The sequence below is a fragment of the Chlamydomonas reinhardtii genome, chromosome 17, assembly GCF_000002595.2.
Source record: "Chlamydomonas reinhardtii strain CC-503 cw92 mt+ chromosome 17, whole genome shotgun sequence".
NCBI lineage: Eukaryota > Viridiplantae > Chlorophyta > Chlorophyceae > Chlamydomonadales > Chlamydomonadaceae > Chlamydomonas > Chlamydomonas reinhardtii.
Genome location: NC_057020.1, coordinates 4,784,293 through 4,805,712, shown reverse-complemented (window position 1 = coordinate 4,805,712; position 21,420 = coordinate 4,784,293). Strand labels below are relative to the sequence as shown.

The window sequence follows — 21,420 nt, the reverse complement described above, 5'->3', positions numbered from 1 at the left end:
ACATGCAACAACTGAGAAAGCGGACTCTTGCAGCCTCTGCACGGGAGAGGGCAGCATATGCACCGTAGCGCGTGGCCATCGGTGGCCATCAATGCAATGGCTACCCCAATCGCTTACGAGAAAGCAAGGCACGCAGAGCACACCCGTTGTAGAGAGTCTCTCATGAGAGCAAGTTACGCTAACACAGATCGATCAGGATGTCGGCGTTGCAGGGGGGGCGTGCCCTGGGGCTGAAAGCGCAAAGCGTGGGAGCTGCGCAACATGCATGCCTGATGCGCCGCCATTGCCAAACCACACGCCTAGCTCCTGGGTTCCCCGACTGGGACCTCCTGGTCAACGCCACACCACACTACCCATTCACCAGCAGGCATTGCGCTGCCAGTATGGCGAGCGAATGGGCGTTCCGCCACAAATTTCTGCCCACGCGGCGGAAAGGGGATAATCCTGGGAAGCGAAGATGCTTTAAGACTAACAATGCGAAGCCAATGAAGCCAGCAAGCACAAAGGTAGAGACGCCTGGAAGCTTGGGCCCTTTCCGGAACCATCATGCCAGACTCCACTTCCAAGCTACTGAACTTGCGGCCCGCGCTTTAGGGGGGAAGGTGGTAGAACCCGCAAATGCATGATGATGACTCGAGGGCTGTGAAACATCGTGTGAACTTATGTGGGCGCTTGCCTGCGCTGAAACCCAGGACGGCACGAGCTCGTCTCAGGGAGCAGTGAGAAAGCAAGGGGCAACTGATGCACCGAATACATTAACTGGGTCATTTTCGCCTGTTTGGTCCTTCCTTTTTTGGACCCCTGTTTCGGGCTTAATGCCCCTCGTCAGGGGTGGGGGGTGGGGGGAGGGTAATACCTGGTTACCGTACCCGGGGCTTGGAAGTGGATTTTCCGCTTGCCTCCGCCCCCACAAACACACGCTGCGACATGACGTCGTGGGGTGTTGTGGGCATTTACAGCCCCATCCCCACCGACCACCGCCACTACTAGGGGAGTTGCCGCCGATGCCCACCCTACCCATACCGGACCTAATCCTTACCGGAATGCCTGTAGGAATGCATTAGACCTCTGGTCAGGCCCGGGGGGAGATGCAAGCCCTGTGGCTGGAGTGTGTCATTCGTTCCCGCCACCAGACTGACCAACACAGTAATTCAGCTGGCCGTGCGTTACGCCTTGCTGGGTTGGTATCGGCTGGGTCGGCCAAGACTCACGTAGCCTGCGCGGGCGGAATCGCTTCGAAATGAAACTGCACTTGGGCCGGCTCTCACTAAGGAGGTGCGGTGCGGCGCAGACTCGTCCGAGATATGTGTCCAACACCCAAGCACCCCCGACACAAAGCGTTGTTGTCCCGGCCCCCTTTTTGCCTCCACATGCATGCATTGAGCTGAGCATGCATCCCACCTACCCGTTGCGCTGTCGGCGAGGCGGGGTAGAGGTCTTGGATGCAAACGCACATGTGCAGCTGAGTTGTCGGCTCGCAGGGGCACGCGCACTCTTGCGCGCACTTGCTTCGGGCCTGTCCAGCAGGGCCCGCCACGCGGCGCAGCTCGCTCGGGGCCTGCCGGGCTGACGCAGTGCTACTCTTCATATGGAACGTTGCAAGTTTGTAGAGCGGCAATGTTCTCCGACAGGGCTCCGCCTGAGCTAGCCCGAGGAGCCGCTGTCGGGCCATGGGCATGCCCTGGGCGCGAGTCACTGGGCGCGACCGAGCTGCGAAGCGACGCGCCCCATAAACAATGCTCTTCAACTATACTTGCTTATCCTATCTTACAAAAAAAAACGGTGCATTTTGAGAACAGAGCAGGGAAGGCGTTGGTTCGCGCGCAGACTGCGCAGGGCCCTCCATGGCTAGCCTTCTGCGTATCCACAATTCCTATATAGGATGAATGCAAAGGCAGCCTGAAGACCGTAGGCTGCCGAGCGGGGCACCAGCTGCCCACCTTGGCCGCTCGTGTGACTCGCCCGATTGCCTGATATGCCTTGAACTGCTTGGAATGGACTTCAAGCACCAGCTGGACCGGCGTCGGGCGGTAGCGAAGGCGCTCGGGTTCATTTCAAGCCCCGACGAGTTCCCGTATTTGTTCGCACAGGCAAGCAATGTGGCGTGAGATCTAACTCTAATAGCTACGTGGACTAAGTTGGATTTTGGATAGCCTGTCGCCCTCGCGTTTAAAGGCTTGGTTGGGACCCGCGCGCGCTCGCCTCGCTGCAACGCAAACACCGGAAATAGTAAAACCCATGTATTATTCTCCATGTTTTCTTCTTGCCATGGCATTTGCACACCTGGTCTTGCAGCATCCCCTCGTCCCAACGCCTTTCCCGCGGTTGCCATGCTCTCCGCTTCCACAGCGCCTGAATGACCGCGACATGGAGAACACGCGGGAGGGCAGAGTGGTGTGCTGGGGCACGCGCCGACAGCCGCTGGAGCCATACCTGGACCGCGAGACCGCGCGCACGGTGGCCATGGTGGACGGCGGCATCGGCTACGTGCTGGATGTGCAGGTGCGGCGCGAGCCGGCATGGTGCATTGCTCGAAGGCGGTGAAAATCCTCCTGTGGCGGAGTTTCAGGGGTGTGCATATTGTGTGACCAACGTCTGCGTCGTGCACGCGTGCATCCTGGGCCGACATGTCTAGGATCAAAAGAAGCACGCACCCCCCCCCAAAACCCTAGACCCGTTGACACACACACCTGGCGTGCTGTACCCGTTACGCCTATCGCCAACAACACTCCTATTCAGGTCCTGGTGTACGAGGGCGGCGGCACCGCGGCCACGCCTGTGATGCAGGCCGCGGCGGCGGCCAGGGCCGCCAAGAGGGCCGCCAGGAGGGCGCCACAGCTGGCGGCTACTGCGGCTACTGCGGCTGCGGCGGCCAAGGGCGCGGCCGAAGGCGAGGCTGCTGCTCCTGATGCCGGCGAATGTGCGGCCCAGGGTGCAGCGGCAGCGGCTGCTGCGGCTGATGCCGGCGCCGCGGCCGCACGCACACGCAGCCGAGCCCGGGCCCTGGACAAGGCCAGAGCGTCAGGCGCCGCCGCTGTTGCTGAAGTGGACGGCGCTGCCGTGGGCGCTGTGGATGCCGCTGGTGCCGCGGGCGAGGCGGGTGCTGCGTGCGAGGGCGCCGCGCCTGGTCCGGGGCATGTGCGGGAGCTGGGCTGTGTGCAGCTGACCTACTGCGACGATCAGGCGCACCCGGAGCACGGTGGGTGCTGAGGGGCTGAGTAGGAGGGTGGGGGCTGGGTTGGGTGGTTGAGTGGTTGGTGCCTGTGTGTGGGGGTGGAGTGGGGTGAAGGAGTGGGGGTTGGGCTGGGTGTCGAGGGACTGGCCGCGCCCCTCATCCGTCGGCATTTTGTCGGCAACTTTGTAATTTTCTCGCTCCCTGTCATGTGGGCGCCCCCCTCCCTCCCCACCGCTTCACAGGCCGGCTGCTGGTGGAGCAGCTGCTGCGCTGCCTGGACGAGCGCTGCGAGGCGCTGGGGGAGCGAGACGAGCTGCTGCTACTGCCGCTGCCCCTGGCCCCGCCGGCCCCGGCCCCGGCTGTAGCAGCAGCAGGGGCGGCAAGGGCGGAGGCAGCAGGGGCGGCAGGACCAGGGCCATCCGGCTCCACACCCTTGGCGGGCGCGGGAGCGGGAGCGGCGGCGCCGAGGGTGCCCGAGCGCAACAGGTTCCGGGTAAGTTGTGGGTCGACTGCGCCCGAGGGAGGCGCGCATGTGTTCACGTGTGTTTGGTGACAGGCGGCAGACAGCGTCTTCCCATCTTCCCGTCGTGCCTTGGTGCCTGCGCGGACGTCTATACAGGCCCCCGTCCTTCCTTCACCTCCTATACTCTGCACACCTCTGCTCCTCTTGCCTACCCGCTCCCTTTCTCCCCCTCCTGCACAGTGGGTGGTGCTGCCTGACACGTGCGCTGAGTGCCACCTGCCCATTGTGGAGGGAGGAGGTGAGGAGCGAGGGGTGGGTTGGGTGTGGGGTGGGGTGGGGTGTGTGGGTGTGGGTGTGGGTGTGGGTGTGGGTGTGGGTGTGGGTGTGGGTGTGTGGGGGGGGGGTACGGGGTGGGGTTTAGCCATGAGGGACGGGAGGAGGGTGAGGTCGCTCGGGCAGGGGAGGGGGCTTTGGCTGAGCGGCAGGACAGGCGAGGGGAAGGTGAATGAAATTCTTGTGCGCACAAGCACAATCAATGGGGGATAGGGAGGGGGGATGAGCGAGGCGAGTATGGGAGGATGCGGGTGCGGGGTACTGCAGCCTTCTGCGTGGTGATCTCCCAAACCAGGGAAGGGCTGGCATTTGGAACGCCCCCCTTCCCAAACCCCTCCCTTTCTCCTACCCTTTCCCACTCTCCACTCCTTACCTCCCCCCCCCCCCCACCCCACCCCACCCCACCCCCCCACACACACCGCCTCCGCGCAGCCCCCACCGCCATGTGCGACTGCTGCGACGACTCGGTTCACTGCCACTGCGCCGGACTGCCGCCGGAGGGGCCGGCAGACCTGGAGCAGGCCCGAGGTGAGCGGCTGGCGTGTGGGAGGAGCAGCGGTAGTTCACGATGGCGTGGATGCCAGGGGTCGGAACCTGCGTGCTGATGCGCGCTCTCCGCTGGGCAATAGGTGACACTGCAAAACCCCTGGATGATACCCGGATTACGGATTTCCGGATTACGGAACGGAGGGCTGCAACCAGCGGCCGTGCTATATTGCAGCGATCTAGAGACGCCAAGATGCCGCCCACTACACGTTTTCTTGATCAGACCCCGCTGGTACATCTTTTGGCAAGCATTGTGGACTGTCCCGCCAAAATCTCTTGAACCAGCAGGCGAACTCACTTTACAGCTTTAAAATTTCGAGGTTACGTTTGTACCTGCTTGCATGCGCCAAAAGGCAGAATCAGGCGTTTGGGGAACTGTCCGTGGGAGCTGTCCCAGGGAGGCTTTTGTGCCGCAAACTTTAGCGAACAACTTGAAAGGGGGTGACCGAAACCATCCGCTATGAATTTGCACCATGTTTCTGCTGGTGACTCGAGGACAACACTGCCTGCCCTCGCCCGCGCCCATTTAGTCACGCCCTCCACGCCCTACGCCCTTTTGCAGCCAACGCCACCGGTGAGCACGGCGATGTGTTGATGGACTGGGTCTGCCGCCGCTGCGAGGTGCGTATGGTGGCACAGGCGGCGGCGGACGCCAAGGCAGCAGCCAAGGCGGCGGCGAAGGCGGCCGCGAAGGCGGCGGCGGGACCGGAGGGCGCCGAGGAGGCGGCAGCGCTGGTATCCGCGGAGGAGAAGGAGGCGGAGGAGGACGCAGCAAGGGAGAAGGTGGCGAAGGAGAAGGAGAGGGAGGGCGCAGATGCGGAGATGGATGGGGAGGATGAGGATCCAGATGAGGATCCAGATGAGGAGTTTGATCTGCGGCAGGTGCTGCGGCAGGTGCTAGAGGAGGACGTGGAGGCGGAGGAGCCGGAGCAGGAGGAGGGCCTCGAGGAGCAGGAGGAGCAGGAGCCGGAGCAGGAGGAGGGGCAGCAGCCGCAGCCGGTGCAGCAGCAGCCCGCGCCAGAGCAGGATCAGCAGGAGCAGGAGGAGGGCCTCGAGGAGCAGGAGGAGGAGGGGCAGGAACGGACTCGGTCGCCTTTGCTGGGCTCACCTGCCTTGCAGGAGCCCGAGGCGCTGGCGGCGGACCCGGTGGGTGCGGGGCAGCCGGCGGCGGCGGGTCACGCCGATGCCGGCGGCGGCGCGGGGGAGGTGGAGGGCGCATTGGCGCTCCCACACGCGCAGCTCCAATCAGCGGCAGCCGAGGCCCCTGCTGCAGCCGCTGCGACGGTGGCCGCCGTTGTAGCTGCCGCTGCGGCCGCCCCGGCCGCTGCTGCTATTGCCGACCCTGCCGCTGCGGCTGCCGCTGCGGCCGGCGCCGGCTGGGACTCGGCGCAGCGGCGCTGGGAGGTGGTGGAGGCGGAGGAGGCGGAGGAGGACGAGCTGGTCATGCAGGAGCAGCTGTCATCATCGCAATCGGAGGGGGGCGAGCAACGGCAGCAACGGCCGGCGCGGGGGCAGCAGGCCAAGGTGCAGGGGCAGCAGCCGGCGCACGCCGCAGAGGCAGGCAGCCAGCCGCCGGCGCCAGCCGCCGCTGGAGGCGCGGGCGCGCGCAAGCCCCAGCCTGGCGCTGCAGGGGCAGCAGCAGGCACTACTGCGGCTGGCGGGGCAGAGGCTGCAGGTGCCGGTGCTCCTGCCAGTGCTGCGGCGGCGGCGGCGGGCGAGACGGCGACGGCAACGGGAACGGCAGCCGGCAGCAGCAGCGGCAACGCCGGTGGCGATCCGCAGCATGGGTCCGGGTCAGGGTCCGGGGCTGGGGAAGCAGCGGCGGAGGCAGTAGCAGCGGCGACCGCAGCAGCCGTGGCGGCTGTGGCGGCGGCTGCAGCCGCCGTAGCGGCGCCGTACGGGGCGGTCCCGCTCGTGCCCTGGGAACCGGCGCCCCCGGATCCAGATCCAGCGCAGGCGCAGCAGCAACTGGACGCGTACCACGCCGCCCAGGCGCCCCACAATCTGGATCCGAACCAGGATTCAGTTGCTCGAGCTGAGGAGCTCCTCCAGATCCAGATCGCGATCCAAGAGCAGGACCAGCAGAGCTGGCTGGAAGACCAGCAGTGGATGGTGCAGGAAGAGCCAGGCGGCGCCGGCGGTGCTTCCGCAAATGCAGGTTTTGGTGGTGCTGTCGGGCTCGCGGAGGCAGAGGCGGAGGGTCTGGAGGGGGCGCTTGGCGCGGAGACACAGCTGGCGGCTGCTGCGGGGGCAGGGCGGGCGGGGCCGGCGGGAACGGATGCGGCAGCGCTGCAGCCGCCTCTGCAGCCTGTCGTGCAGGCTTGGGGGCTTCCGGGGCCGGACCTGGCGCAAGAGGCCGGGCTTTCGTGGCTGCACGGCCAGGCGCCGGCACCGGGACATGCGCAGGCAGGCCCCTTGCAGGCAGGCCCCTCGCAGCCGCAGCCGCCGCAACAGTGCCAGCCGCCGCGCCTGCCCGCGCTGGAGGGCCACCCCCTGTCCTCACCCTCCGCCTCCTCCGCCTCCTCTGCCTCCGATGACGATGACGGCTCGGCGCAGGGCGGGCGCAAACGGCGGCGGCGCCGCAACGTGCCGCCGCGGTCTCGCCAGGCGCGGAAGCGCGACCTGCGGCTGGTGGCGGAGGACCTGATAGAGCGGGTGCTGGCGCGCACCGCCGGCAACAGCGGGGGCGATGACGAGGAGGAGGAGGACAGCGCCGGCGCGCAGGGTTTGGGCGGGCCGGCTGGCCCGCTGCTGCTGTTCCCGGCGTCGGTGCCGGGCGGCTCCGGCGCGGCGGTGGGGGCGGCGGGCGGGATGTCGCAGCCTGGCGCGCCGCTGGCACTGGGGCTGACGGCCGCAGGCCTGGCGGCCGCAGGGCTGGTGGCGGCGGCGTACCAGCCTACTGTCGCAGGCACGCAAGCCGCGGGCGCGGCGGCGGGAGCAGGGGGCGCCGGCGCGGGCGGCCGCAGTGGCAGCAGCGATGGCAGTTACATCGACAGCGATGGCGGTGAGCCGGCACGACAGGGCCTGAACACGCGCGCCAGCGCAAGGGTAAGGGCGAGGCAGGTGGCCGCCCAGGCAGCCGGCGAGAAGCAGCGGGAGCCGGAGAAGGGCCGTGGCGCCAAGGGTCGAGACGCCGGCAGCCGGGGGCGCGGGCGCGGGCGAGGCCGAGGCCGCGGCCGCCGCGGCGCGTCTCGTGCGGCGGCAGCCGTGTCTGACGAGGAGGTGGGGGCGGTGGAGGTGACGGAGGAGGAGGGGGCCGCTCCCGGTCCCCCCTCGGCCGCCGCGCCGCCGGCCCTGACGGCTGCAGGCGCTGCAGGCGGGCCGGGCACCGGTGCGGCACTGGCGGCCGCGCCTGCGGCCCCGATTGCGCCTGCGGCCGCCACCGTGACTGCCACTGCCACTGCCAGCATCGGCCACGGCAGCGCGGCCGCGCCTGCGCCTGCGCCTGCGCCTGCGCCTGCGCCTGCGCCTGCGCCTGCGCCTGCGCCTGCGCCTGCGCCTGCGCCTGCGCCTGCGCCTGCGCCTGCGCCTGCGCCTGCGCCTGCGCCTGCACCTGCACTGGCGCCTGCGCCTACCGCTGTGCCTGGCAGTCCGGGCGGTGTGGCACGGGGCCGCGGGCGCCTAGTGATGCTGGGCTCCCCCGCCCGCGGCATGACCTCCGCCAACACGGCTGCAGCCTGCACAGCCACGGGTGCACCACAGCCGCAGAGGCTGCCGCCGCCGCCGCCTGACGCGTACGAGCTGCTGGATGCGGAGGACGGCGCCGAGGCCGAGCAGCGGCGGGTGGGCCAGGAGGGGCAGGAGGGGCAGGAGGGGCAGGAGGGGCAGGAGGGGCAGGGGCAGCTGCAGCAGCAGCAGGGCGAGGAGGCGGCCAGGGGAGCGGTGGCAGGCGGCTCAGCGTCTGCAACCGGCGCCGCTGTAGGGAGGGAGGCAGCGGCACAGGCGGCGGCTCAGGCACAGCAGGCCTCAGCGGGCGGCCCCGGGCCCAGTGGAAGCGGCTGTGTGGAGGCGCGCCGCTTTGGGCGGCCGCCGCGATGGCCACCGCTGGGTGAGGCCGTGACCGCAACCGCGCGCACCAGCGCGGCGCCCCTGCCCCGCACCGCCATCGCCGCCGCTGCTGCCGGTGCTACTGCGGCGTCGGCTGATGCCACGGCGGCCCGCGCTGCCAAGCGCCGCCACGCAATGGAAGCAGCCGGGCCGGAGCCGCTGGCAAAAGCTCCGACGCCGCCGGGGCGACAGCGGCGGGGCGGGGGGCAGCAGGCGTCGGCTGAGGCAGCCGATGCCCATGTGCTTGCCGCGCGTGCAGAGGCAACCACAGCAGCGGCCCCGGCGGCCACGGCAACGATGGTGATGGTTCCACAGCAGCCGCGGCCTCTGCCTCGGCAGCAGCCGCCCCAGCCTCAGCCCCAGCCCCAGCCCCAGCCTGAGCCCCAGCAACAACGGCAGCCGCAGCCTCCGCCGCCGCAGCAGCAGGCGCGAGCTCCACCCCAGCACGGTGGTGTTGATGCCGGCGACGATGATGTCGTGTTCGTGAAGGAGGTGGTGGAGACGGGCGTCAGGCAGCAGCCGGGGGCCGCTGGTGGCGCGGCAGCCGGCGGTGCCGCAGGTGGCGCGGCTGTTAGGCCGACCCGCCGTCTGACGGGCCCGGCGGCTGGTGCTTCAGCTGGCGCTCCGGCCGGTGGGGCCGCCGGCGGCGCAGTTGATGGCGGTCCGGCCGGTGGTGCGGCTGGCGGCGCAGTTGTGGGTGCGGCTGGCGGTCCGGCCGGTGGTGCGGCTGGCGGCCCGGCGTGGCTGCAGCCGCAGCAGCCTCCGTCACTGCAGCCTCCTGCGTCACGGCCGCCTGGTCACCCGGCCCCACACGGCATTGCGCCTGGCGCGGCAGCGGCAGCCGCACAAAGCAACACAGCAGCGGGGGGAGCGCCTCCAGCCGTCGCCCGTGTGGCGGCGCCAGGGTTAGGAGCCGCGGCTGGCAGGGCGGCAGCTGCGGCCGAGCCCGCCCGAGTAGAGCCGGTGGCGGCGGCTGGTACTGCGGCCGTGGCGCGGCAACAAGCAGCTGCAACAAGAGCCACGGAGTGTGCACCTTCGGTGCTAGCGGCAGCACCGGCCGCACCGGCAGCAGCCCCAGCACCGAGCGCGCGACCGCTGCCGCAGCAGGCCCCCCTGGGCCCCTCGGGCTCGGCTCTCGGCTCTCAGCCGGGCGGCCGCGGCCGGCTGCTGCGCCCGCGTGCTGGTGCGGCTGCGGAGGCGGCAGCGGCCGGTGGAGGCGAGCAGGCGGCTGCGGGTGGTCCGCCCCGCACCGTGGCCGAGGCCGTAAACACTGGGGGCAGCTCCGCCGCCGCCGGGCCCGCCCTTGCCGCCGGTGCGGGCGGCAACGCCGCCTCTAGGCCCGCCCCTGCTAGGTTTGGCAGCGGGGCTGGCACCTCTGCCGGCGCTGGGCCCAGCACCTCTGGCGCAGGGCCCAGCAGACCCGCTGCTGCAACCGCGGTCCCCCGTGCCGCAGTGGCCGGTGTCGCTGCGAAGGCTGGGAGCTCCGCCGGCGCTGGTCTGGGCAACGCCGCTGCCGGGCCCGGCTCTGCCGCCGCTGCCCCCGCCGGCGCTGCCGCCCCTGCCGCAGGTGCGGCTGCCCCTGCCCCTGCGGCCGCCCCCGCCGCCGCTGCCCCCGCCGCCGCTGCCTCACCTGCCGCCGCTGGGGCCGCCCGTGCTTCTGCGGCCGCACCTGCCGCTGGGGCCGCGGGCCGCCGCCCCGCCGCGCACCCACCCATTCCGCCGGCCGGCCCCGGGCGCCTGTCCTCCTGGCTGGCCATCAACCAGCGGCGGCTGGTAGACTATGAGATGGCGGCGGCGGTTTGGATCCAGGATGAACTCAACCACCCGCATCCCGTGGGGCCGGCCATGGCGGCGGGCGACGTCGCCGCCGCCGCGGCGGACGCCGTTGAGCAGCTTGAGGCCGCAGCCGCAGCCGTGGACGTGGTCGTGGGCGCGGCCGCGGCCGCGGCGGGCCATGGCAACGCTGATGTCAATGCTGCAGGTGCTGCAGGCGACGCCGCCGCTGGGGCCAATGCTGCCGCGGGTGCTGCCGCCGGCGACACTGCCGCGCCAGCGGCGGCAGGTTCCGCCGCCCCCCTGCAGCAGCCGCAGCAGCAGCAGCAGGCTGTGGGGCAACAGCCACAGGCCGAGGGCCAGCAGCAGGCCGACGGGCCCCAACCGCCGCAAGCGGAGCAGGAGGCACAGGAGCAGGAGCGGGATGACGAGCAGGAGGAAGTGCAGGGAGAGCAGGCGCGGGAGGACTACTATGACGACAGGTGCGAGCGGGCGAGGGAGGGCGTGTGTGTGGGTTAGTGCAGGTTTGTGCGAGTGGTTGGCAGGGATGTGGCGCGAGTGAGGGTGGCGGCACGCTGCTGGGGTATTGGCGCAGAGAGGGCCCTCTGCCTGATGCTTCCGACAGTGCGCTGGCCACGGGCAGGCTGAACCGCCCGCTCGCGGTGGGCAATGCGCTGGCAGCCAACCGGCAGGCCCGGATCTTCCGCATCGCCCCTGCCCTCAGGCCCAGAACCACCCCCGCCCACCCGCAGGTATCCGGCCGACCCGCTAGCCCTGGCGCGCCTGGTCGCTGCCGGCCGCCTGCCCCCGCTGCCGCGCGCCGCCACCGTCCGCCAGCGCCTGCGCCTCATGGCTCGGATGGCGGCGGCGGCGCGCGCCTGCGCCGACACGGCCGGCGCCGCCACGCGGACCTGCGAGCGCTACGCCGGTGCCGCCGTGCTGCACACCGCCGCCAAGGCCGCCGAGGCGGATGCGCTGGACCGGGTGCTGGTGCGGCTGGAGCGGGCGCAGCGGCGCGCCGGCGGCCAGGACACGCCGGCGGCGGCGGCGGCGCTCCGGTGCGCGGTGGCGGAGGCGGCGGAGCTGGGGCTGGTGCTGCGGACCGAGGGCGACGCGGCGGCGGGGTTGCGGCGGGCGGTGGCGGCGGCACTTTCGGAGACGGCGACGCTGCAGTCTGCGGCGTCGAAGGCGCGCATTGCGCTGATGCGGCTGGAGGACCCAAACACCCCGGAGGACACCCTGGCGTGCTGGAGCGCGGTGCGGCTGGCTGCGTCGGCGGCGGTGGCGGCACTGGTGTGGTCCCATGCGCGCAACTGCCGGCCGCAGGGCGAGGGTGACGTTGGCGCGCCGGGCGGCAGCAACGATGCGGCGCCGCGGGGCGTACGGCCGCAGTCGCAGCCGCCGCCGGGGGTCACGCCGCAGCACTGGATGCTGGCACCCACGTTCTACCGTTTGCCGGTGAGCGCCAGATGCGTGCGGGAATACAACGGTTTGGAATACAGAAATTCTTTTGTATACGAAGGGACCGGACCTAGCAGCACTAGAGATCCGTACGGAAACGCGGTGGCGCCGTGGGTGTCTCGGGTCCCTGAAACTGGGCCTGAGGCGGGGAGGACCCGTGCTGTGTGGCCCTACTTGCCACGCGCACCCTTCCCTGCTGCCTCGCATGCGCGGCCTCCATGCGCGTTGCCCTGAGCCGCCACACCCACCACACCCATCTCACCAGTCACCACCCGCCAACAAAGCAGCAACCAACAATACCCCAACCCCGTCCACAGGTTGCGGAGGTGCAGCGCTACTGCGACGTGCTGCTGCAGGACCGCCTGGGTAGGCTGTGGGTGGACACCGCCGCAGCCGACCGCGCAGAGCAGGAGCGGCGGCGGCAGCAGCAGGAGGCGCAGCACCTCGGCGCGCAGCCGCAGCCTGAGGCTGCTGCCGCCGCCGCTCCCGGAGCCGCCGCCGTTCCGGGTGCCGGTGCCGCTGCACCTGACGCTGCCGTGCCCGGAGCCGCAGCTGGTACTCCCGGCGCCGCTGCCGGTCCCGCAGCTGCTGGTGTTGCCAACGCTCCCGAAGCCGCTTCCAACGCCGCTCCGGAAGCCGCCCTCGAAGCCGCTTCCGGCCCCGCCACAGCTCCGGGCGCCGCCGCAGCCGAGCCCCGCGGCGGGCCCTTCGTCCCGCCCCCTCCAATGCGACTGCTGCAGCCGCCCGCGCCCAATACGCCTGAGCGCTGGGTCCACGCGCACTCCTTCGCGCGGCACGTGGAGCGCAGCGTCCTGTCTCTGCTGCGCTTCGATGCCGCCCTGCGCCGCGGCGACTTCGCCTCACATGGATTCCCGGCGATCCCGCCGGCTGCACCCCCCGTGCCGGGTGCCGCGGCGGCCGCAGATGCCCCAGCCGCCGTGGCCAGCCCGGCGGCCGCGCCCGCCGCAGCCACTGCGCAGGGGGCCCCGGCTGAGGCGGCGGCGGCAGGTGCTGACGGCGGCGCCGGCCCTAGCGGCAGCGGTTGCGCGGCGGGTGGCAGACCTGCCAGTGGGCCCGATGGCGCGTTGGGCGCGGCGGCGCCCCGGGTGCACCCGCAGCAGCAGGCGGCGGGCGCGGCCGCACGGACCCTGCCTGCTGCTGGCCGGCAGGTCGGGCCCAACGCTGCAGGCACGTCTGCCCGCACCTCAGTGGGCGTGGCCTCCGGTGCGACCGTGGCCCCCGCTGCGGCTGCGGCTGCGGCTGCTTCGGTGGCTGTTGCCGCAGGCGCGGCACCGGCGCCGGCTGCTGCCGGCCCTGCTGCAACCCGGAAGCGGCGGGCTGAGGACACGGGCTTGGCCGCCTCATCGCAGGCAGCACAGCCGCGGGCGTGGAAGCAGCAGCAGCAGCAGCAGCAGGAGAAACAGCAGGAGAAACAGCAGGAGAAACAGCAGCCGGAAAGGGGCCAGCGGGTGTCGCCGCGGTCACAGCCCATCGGTGCCGGCGGCCGCAACGGCGCAGGGGCTGGCGCGGCTGCCGGGGCCGGGCTAAAGCGGCCCAGGGGCGAGGGAGGCGGCGCGGCAGGAGGTCCCTCAGGGCCGCACGAGCGGCGCGGTGCGGGCGGCGGGAAGGCCGGGGCCAGGGCGGGCGGCGGGGCAGGCAGCGCAGGCGGTGGGAGCCGGGCTGGGGCGGGCGTCCGGGGGGCCACTGGTGAGGGAGCCATGGTTGCCCTGGCAGCAGCGGCGGCGGTCATGACGGCTGCGGACGTGGCGGATGAGGCGCCCGAGGCGAGGGCGGCAGCAGAGGCGGCAGAGGCGGCGACTTGAGGGGCAGGGGCCGCGGGCGGGGCTGCAGAGGCGGCAGGGCCAAGGGCAGGACCGTCGGGAGGGGCTGCGGGTTGCGGGGGCGGGCGGTGGCTGATATGAAGCACGCGTCCTGCCGCCACTGGGACGCCTGAGATGCAGCCTACGACGAGCTACATCAGCCACGCCGTCAAATGCGGGGGCTGCCAGCAGCGGGCGCGGCTAACAGCACGCATTTTTCTTGATCCTTTGTTGGTCACCGGCATCTTCGGACCGTTGCCTACAGGTGTGGTAGGTAGAGCTAGATGGTATTTTCGGTGCGCAGATGTGGCCGATGAAGTTGCCGGCATACGTATCACGATGTGCGTATTGCGCCAATGCAACCCACTGCATGTGCCAGGGAAGTGGTTGACTCAAAAGTATAGTAGCACCAGGTCAGATCATTCGGCAGTGTTGGGGAGCACAATCGAAGGAATCACGTTAGACTGTGTACACAGTGCGGTGCGACGTCAGAACTGCCGCCAATGTGTGTTGACACAGTAGGCGCCAGCACTTTCCATTCTGTCGCACAGCCATATTGCAGGCAGGGGCATGCATTGCAGGCAGCTCTAGTTACTTGGTTTAGGGCTATGAGTGAATTGCGGGCTGTGTCTCAATAGCGGGTAGCATATCCATTCCTGTAGCAGGATAGTAAGGTCGATTGCAACCCTCATTGCATTGAAGCTGAGTGGCTAGATTCTATTGACATTTACGGTGGGCACGGGCAATCCACAGATTGTCCGACCGTATCCCTATGTAATTTTAAGCTGTTGCGCAGCGGCTGCCGTGGCTCAGCACAACCCGTCCAAGGAGTATCCGCTTCGAGTAGTTCCCGGCCTGGCCTACACATATCCTGGCTGGCATCCTGCCATGGCGGCGCAGTGGTCAAGCCGGGCAAGGGGCAAGGGGCCTCAATTCTCCGAGTTTTGAACGGCAGGGAATCGACGTGATCGAAAGAACGCAACACAAGCAAACATGCGAACATGACGTTGTAGAGCCGAGGCCAGTAAGCTAGCACAAGCAAAACGAAAAGCGTGAGCATGAGCAGCGACCGCAACTGCTACGTTACCTTTGACGAGATAACCGCGCGCCAAGCTGCGCGCGCCACTCCGGCGTCCTAAAGCTTGTGCCTCTCAACTGGTGTATACGGCTGTCAGAGGCTGGGCTGGCGTGGACTGGCCGCAGACTACCAAGCGAAGGCTGAGATGCGTTGTGATAACGCGAACCCCGAGAGACCCACCTGGAACGCGGCCAGGCAATGCAGCCCTGCAGCTCTATCACCGCGTCTCCACGCTCTCCCCCTCCCCCTCCCCCTCCCCCTCCCCCTCCCCCTCCCCTGACTCAACATTTTGCATGAAGCGGTATAAAAACTCGCAGTTGATGCTCATCAGTAGTCTTAAAGTGTTTTCGCACGCTGCAGAACAAACAGCTCATTGGTTCTCTGGAGCCCAAATTTCCAAGAATGTAGGCATGTTGCTTCGGCGAATCGACCTAAATGCATCAAGTCGCGTTCTCACACCGAGACGACTGATTCCCTCACAAGACCGACTCATTCACGAGCCCGACAGCTTATCCCCAGTAAGTCCGCGGCACGCACGTAAATATTGGCAACAACTTTGCGGCAAGCCTTGTCGACTTCCGCCCTGGTGCTGGTTAGGGGCAAAATAAGTAAGACTATTGTCCCGCCCGCCAGTTTCGCCCACCAAATTCTGCTTTAACCTGCATGCTTCTGCATGATGCCGCGGTCACGATCCCGCACTTGTAAGAGGCGAAGGTATAAACAATTGAACAACAGCTTTGGCCGGCGAATCGGTGGAGTTTGTGTGGCCGGTGCGTCTCCAGCGCGGCCAAAGGTTGAAAAGGGCGCACGGCTTACACGGCTCACACTCCCCGACCACCAAAACGGCCCCGCAGACCTTGTCAACTTGCATAGGGGAGGGGTTTGTGGCCCATAGATTTTGGAGGTGCTTCTGCCGGTTTACATAGGGCGACGGTAAATCGGTTTAAGGCCCTCTTGTGCTTGTCTTTCACCCTGCCTTTTGGGAACCGCCGGTCAAGCTGCGTGGTGTCAATAATGTGCCGCCCTGTGTTTGCGTCCACCAGGTCCGCCAGGTTCAGTCCAAGGTCGATGGTCAAGGGGCTGATCCAGTCGGCGCGAAGGTAGGCGGGCGTGGTGGCTTCAGCGGCCCGTAGTTTAGAGACAAGGGCTGGTAGGGCGGCAGTGAATTATTTGCCTTGCAGCATGGCAAGTAGGTCGTGGTCCTGTAGAAGTGTGAGTTGTTTAAGGGTGACAAAAAATTGACCCGCCCTTTTCATGTCGTGCAGTGGGAGGTCACTTCCTGCGTGCGCGGCCTGTAGGTGGAGCAGGCGGCGTGTCACGACACCAAGCCGGCCGGTGTCGTTGAGCGAGATTACAAGTAGCCTCGAGGCTCTCTGCACGTATTCTTCCCGGAGTGAGCCGATCCCGAGGCCGCCTAGCTCGGCGGGTAGTAGGATGGCGCGGGTGGCGCAATCGCGTGGTAGACCGACGCATCTTCGAGCGATGCCTGCGATTTGGGCGTCCAAGGCCCGAATGTCTGGCTGCGTGTAGGCCATGGTTGGTAAGGAGTAGGCCACTTTGGCTTTCAGGCACTGTTTGATGAGCATGTAGCATTGGCGTGGGAGTTTTCGGTACCTGCTCAGCTCCACGCCGGCATCGGTTAGGTCGGCTTTGACGGCTTTCTAGTGTCATAGTGATTTCAACACCGAGGTATCGGTAGGGCTTGTGTGGGGGGATGTAAGGGAGGGTGATGGCGGATCGCTTGCCGTCTTTGGTGCATGTACCGACATGGATGTGGCCCGCCAGGAGGCGTTTGAGGGTGCGGTCACAGGCGGGGCCCTTAATGCTCTTGTCCGTACTGTTGGCGCTTGCATAGTGGTGTAGTATGCCAGTGCACGCGCTCTTACTTGTCGCGGTTGATGCGCATGCCGCCCCAGGCAGCGTACCGGGCGATCTTGTCAGTTTGGCACCTAAGGTTGTCTCGGGAGTTGGCAGCTACAGTCAGGTCGTCCGCGTAGCCTAGGGACGAGCAGTTATGTTCGTCGTTTTCGCTGTTGGTGAGACAGCCGTACCGGTAGCCTCGTCCCCCGTAGTGGAGCCACCGCAGCAGCGGTTCAAGGAAGATAATGAACAGTAGGGGCGATAGGGTGTCGCCCTGCATAGTGCCGCGCCGTATGTGAACAGGGTTGGTGCGGCCGTGTGTTGTGCGGATTGTGGTGTTTGCGGAGGAGTACAGATTGCGTACGACTTCAATAAAGTCGGTTGGTAGGCCCAGGTGGTGCATTATTGTAAGCAAACGGTCGTGGTCAATGGTACCGAAAGCGTTCGAGAAATCAATGTATGCGACATATAGGTCTCGTTTCGTTAAGGCTGCGTCTTCTATTACATGCAGTAGGTTCATGATTTGGCGTTCTGTTCCCTTGTGCTTCTGAAAGCCCTCTTGTGCTTCGCTGGCAGGTCTGTGCAAGCTTCAGTTGCCGCCCGGGTGACTAAGCTGGTATACAGCTTGTACAGTGTGTTGCACAGCGCAATAGGCCTGTAGTTGGAGATGGAGAGCGGGTCTGCCTTTTTGTACAGGAGAATGGTGTCGCTTGTGGACCAGCCGGCCGGGAGTTCGGCCTTAATCCACGCGACGCACATGAGGGTATGGACAGCGGATTGTAACGCCTCTGGCATGCACTTCAGTAGCTCGTTCGGGATGCCGTCCGGGCCGGGGCTTTTATTGCGGGAGAGGGCCTGCATGCAACTCTGGAAGTTGCTGGAGTCGGCGACGTTGGGCAGCAGGGACTGAGCGTCTGGGTGTGCTGTGCGGGCCAGTAGGAAGCCGCCGTCGGGCGCTCCGGGTTCGTTCCACGGGAAAGTTGTGTCCTTGTCCTCGGGTCTGTAGCGGCCGGTGCGCTGGCCTCCGGTAGGTTCCGCGGCTGCCTGGAAGTGGGCGTGGAGCGCGTCGTTGATGTCAGAACTGGTTGTGGCTATGTGTTGGGTTGCGGGGTGCCGCACAGCCGTGAGGTTTTGCCGGGGCCCTGATTTTCCGAGCATAATTTTGGCTGCCTTGCTTTGTGAGGTTGCAAAGAGTTTGGAAATCTTAGTCAGCCATTTGCTAGCGGCCTTGGCGCTGACTTCTTTCTGTGTGGTGCGGCGTGTTTTGAGTGCGTCTTGCCACTCCTGCCGGGCGGCAGTGGCGGGCGCGGGCGTCGCGGGGGGCTCGGGTTGTGAGGGATTGGGGGCCGTTGGAGGCGGGATTGCGGGTTCCTGCAGTTGAGCCGCCCGCACGAGGGCGAGGTACTGTTGCTTTTTTTGGGCTGAGCCCCCCCAGCGAAGCGTTCCAGGGGGGGGGCGAAGCCCCCCAGGAACACCCCTGTCCGTGCGTGCGTGCGTGGTGTCGGCAAAACATAGCATACTGGCACAAACCGCGACTGCTACATACTAGTATTTGTTAATGCCTATTGCATGTAAATAGGTGGCAGGGAAAATTCGGGCGGAGCGAGAAGTGCCTTCGCGCGTCCATGGAAATTGACTTTCGCGAGGTCGCGAGGAAAGCATCCGGTGCCCGCCGATATGCAGTCTATAAGGCAAACTATGTTGGCGGCAAGCAAAGCGGGGAAGTATATCGAAAGTCTTTGAGCGACTTGCGCTGCCATGCCTGCCGACGCGCCAGAATGCCGAGAAGCCCCGAGGTCGCCCCCGCCCCGCGCCTAGCCCTTTGAGCGTGGGGCGCCGGGGAGGTGTTGAGTATGGCAGGAGGCGAAAGAAATGCTTGGGGTGTTGGGAACGTGACAAGGCACGCATGTGGCGCGGGAAATCCCGCACGGCCCCAACCCGAGTGTCCCTAGCCGATGCGCCTGCGCGTCGTAGCGGCATGGAGGCTCTGACGGGGCGTTACACGCCTATTAGCTCCCAAGCGTACGGGGGCTCAGCCCATTTTCCAGCTGTACAAAGCTGACACCCCTTGTTGTTTTTCGATTGCTATCAAGCGCTTGAGTTTCTTTGCTTCTGTTCGGGAGGGCTTCGCTCTGGAGGTCCGAGGTGGTTTCTGGGGGCACGTTTGCAGCATGAGTTTTGCCCCGACGGCAAGCGCTCCATATAGAGCGGTAGAGGCGGCGTTGAGGTCGATGGCGGAGAGTTGAGCGCGTGCGCCGGTTATGATGTCATGGGCGGTGCGTGTCTGTGAGTCCAAAAGGCGCACGCCCAGGAAAACCTGGAAAGTACAAAACTTTTTCGCGCCCACGGGTTGTGTAATGCGTTGTAGTGCACGGGCTCACGTATGAAGACGCGATGAACCGCTTGTCGGTCGTGTCACCACTAACAACCGCAGGACTGGGGGGATACCGGTCACACGCACACGAACACACCCGTACGGTACGGTACACAGGCACACACACGCGGCCCTTGGACGAAGGTCTTGGCTTCTGGACGGCGACGGTATAGATGCAGCGAACCTTGAATGGGTTGACGGGAGATATGTATATACGGGAGTCTCGGGAGTCTCAGGAGTCTCAGGGGTCAAGCAGCAGCCGGGACTCACACACACGCTCACGCACACAGGCAGCGGCAGGGGTCACGGAGCACTGGGCTCTGGATGGTCTGCGGCGCTGACTGGAGGCGGGTGGTGCTAGGCTGACGAAGGAGGCGAAGGGAGAAGGAGAAGGCAGAGAAGGGAGTAGGAGGCGAAGACAGGGGATCCCGGGAGTGCAAGGCAGGGACCAGGGCCGGAGTTGGTGGGCGCAAGGCACGACACCGAGCTGCTGCGACACAGGGATCCTAAGCACAGGCACGCGGGAGATAGGAGTCTCAAATGCAGGAGGGCTCAGGGCGACCTGCAGGCTCTGCAACACGGAGCGTGAAGCAGGCAAGGGAGCCGGGTGGTGGCTCGCAAAGAAGGCGGAGAAGTAGCACTGGCGTGGCGCAGACGGCAGGCGGTGCTTTGGAGACAGGCGCGGGCAGCTGTAGTCGCTGACGGGGCGCGGAGAAGTAGTCGACGGCTCCTTGAGGACGACGACGAGGGAAACGCAGGGAAACCTGTGAGGGGCCTGTGGCTGGGGATAGCTACACAGGACACACCAGCACAATACAGCGCCGGCCCTTCGGGCCGGCGGAGGGACCGGAGGGGGAGCGCCCGCTCGCGGCGAGAGTCGGAGACAGGGCCGTCAGGCCGAAGGGGAAACAGACAAGCTTGATTGCTTGTTACAGGAAACTTGGAGAGCTTTAATTGTTTGTTGATTGACTCGCACGCTGGTACTTGTTTGTGTACTTTTTGGTGGAGTAAAGAAACAACGCCGCGCGTGCCCATTTAAAGACTCGCGCGTCGTGGCCTCTTCCCGTACCAAACTCCAGCTACTTCAGCCACCTGCAGGCCACAGGTCGGCAGGCAGAGACGCTGCTACGCAACTACAATTGTTCACCTTGTTCAACAGGCCCAAAACAACACTAATTTCACAAGGAAAGCGACCAAACCACACCATTCGACACGAGCTGCGGAATGCTATGGAACGGGCCCGAGCATATGACCGAAACTGCGTCTTATTCCGACAGATTGAAACCTCGCAGCCGTGTAGTAGCAAACCAACGATTTTATCTGAATTCCTTGTCAGACCGGAGGGATGCAGAGTATGTCGCTACCGCCCAGCAGCTGGGCACGCGATGTGGTCCGGAGCTACTAATTTGGGCTCGCCTGGGTGCAGGGGGGGCAGTAGGATGTCGCCCCAGGGGGCAGGGACGGCAGTAGGATGTCGCCCCGGGGGGCAGGGACGGCAGTAGGATGTCGCCCCAGGGGGCAGGGACGGCAGTAGGATGTCGCCCCAGGGGGCAGGGGCGGCAGCAGGATGTCGTCCGAATGGACTAAGGATTGCGTCCGCACGCACTTAAGATGGCACCCAGACGCATTAGGGATGACACTCGTGGGGATCACTGCACACTTGCAGATCGTTTGCGTGGCGGGCGGGTTCATGCGGACTGTTTGCGTGGCCACCACTCCGTCATTTGATCAATTGATCATCTTCTACAACCACGATGTCCGAAGCCTAGATAGTCCCGTAAGTCCCGGCTAAGCTCGTTTCACCATTTACTGTCTGGACTGCAACATAGTAACAAGCCTTCAGCTAAACGGATACATTAGGCGTTCCTGTAAGACTTTTTATGTCACCCTGGCGGTGTGGAGGTGCTTTCGCTTGAAGGAGCCATTGGCTCCTGGCTCTGCCCCAGCCCAACCCGTCGCCCGGGAACGATCGCGCAAACGGCATGTTATGTTTAGTCTGTTTCAGTACGCATGCAAGCCGTCTCTGGCCATTTGTCCCAGCAGAAGTAGGTCCTCCATGGAGAATGGCTTCCGCCTTCAGGCCTTTGCAGCCCAGCCCTGTCTAGGTCCATAGCTTGGGCAATGAACTTAATACGAATGGGCGGCTCTGCGTCCGTAGCCGGGTCAGTTTGGCATGCACGACGCGACATGGTCCTAACCCCACAGAACCCCACGCCGCCCCACGCCCCCCAAAACGAGTCGACACCCGCCGGGCCACCCGTGCGTGCGTGATCCAATGATCCCGTGATGGGTCTCACGTATGATATCATGCGACAACAACGAGTGACAGTTCTTATCGGGGATCAGTTGGGCGGTGCGGGCAAGTTGTGGGCACGAGAAGTCGAGAACTTTAGCAGTACTTTGACAGTATGCTGGCGTTAACTACTGCAATCGACTAGACGTGTGGGAATGAAGGATATCAGCACGCCGCCCGACCAGGATGTGGATGTC

The 21,420-nt window shown here is 66.3% G+C and overlaps 1 protein-coding gene across 1 annotated transcript; it reads left to right on the top strand.

Moving 5' to 3' along the window:
• The first annotated feature begins 1,590 nt into the window (after positions 1-1,590).
• Positions 1,591-14,408, top strand: CHLRE_17g733800v5 (uncharacterized protein). Its single transcript, XM_043072486.1, has 10 exons — positions 1,591-2,090; positions 2,350-2,502; positions 2,740-3,199; positions 3,418-3,668; positions 3,879-3,936; positions 4,404-4,499; positions 5,080-9,876; positions 10,018-10,819; positions 11,090-11,795; positions 12,116-14,408. The coding sequence occupies exons 1-10, from the start codon at positions 1,995-1,997 to the stop codon at positions 13,619-13,621; spliced, it is 8,925 nt and encodes a 2,974-aa protein (XP_042914945.1). The 5' UTR covers positions 1,591-1,994; the 3' UTR covers positions 13,622-14,408.
• The last annotated feature ends 7,012 nt before the right edge of the window (positions 14,409-21,420 follow it).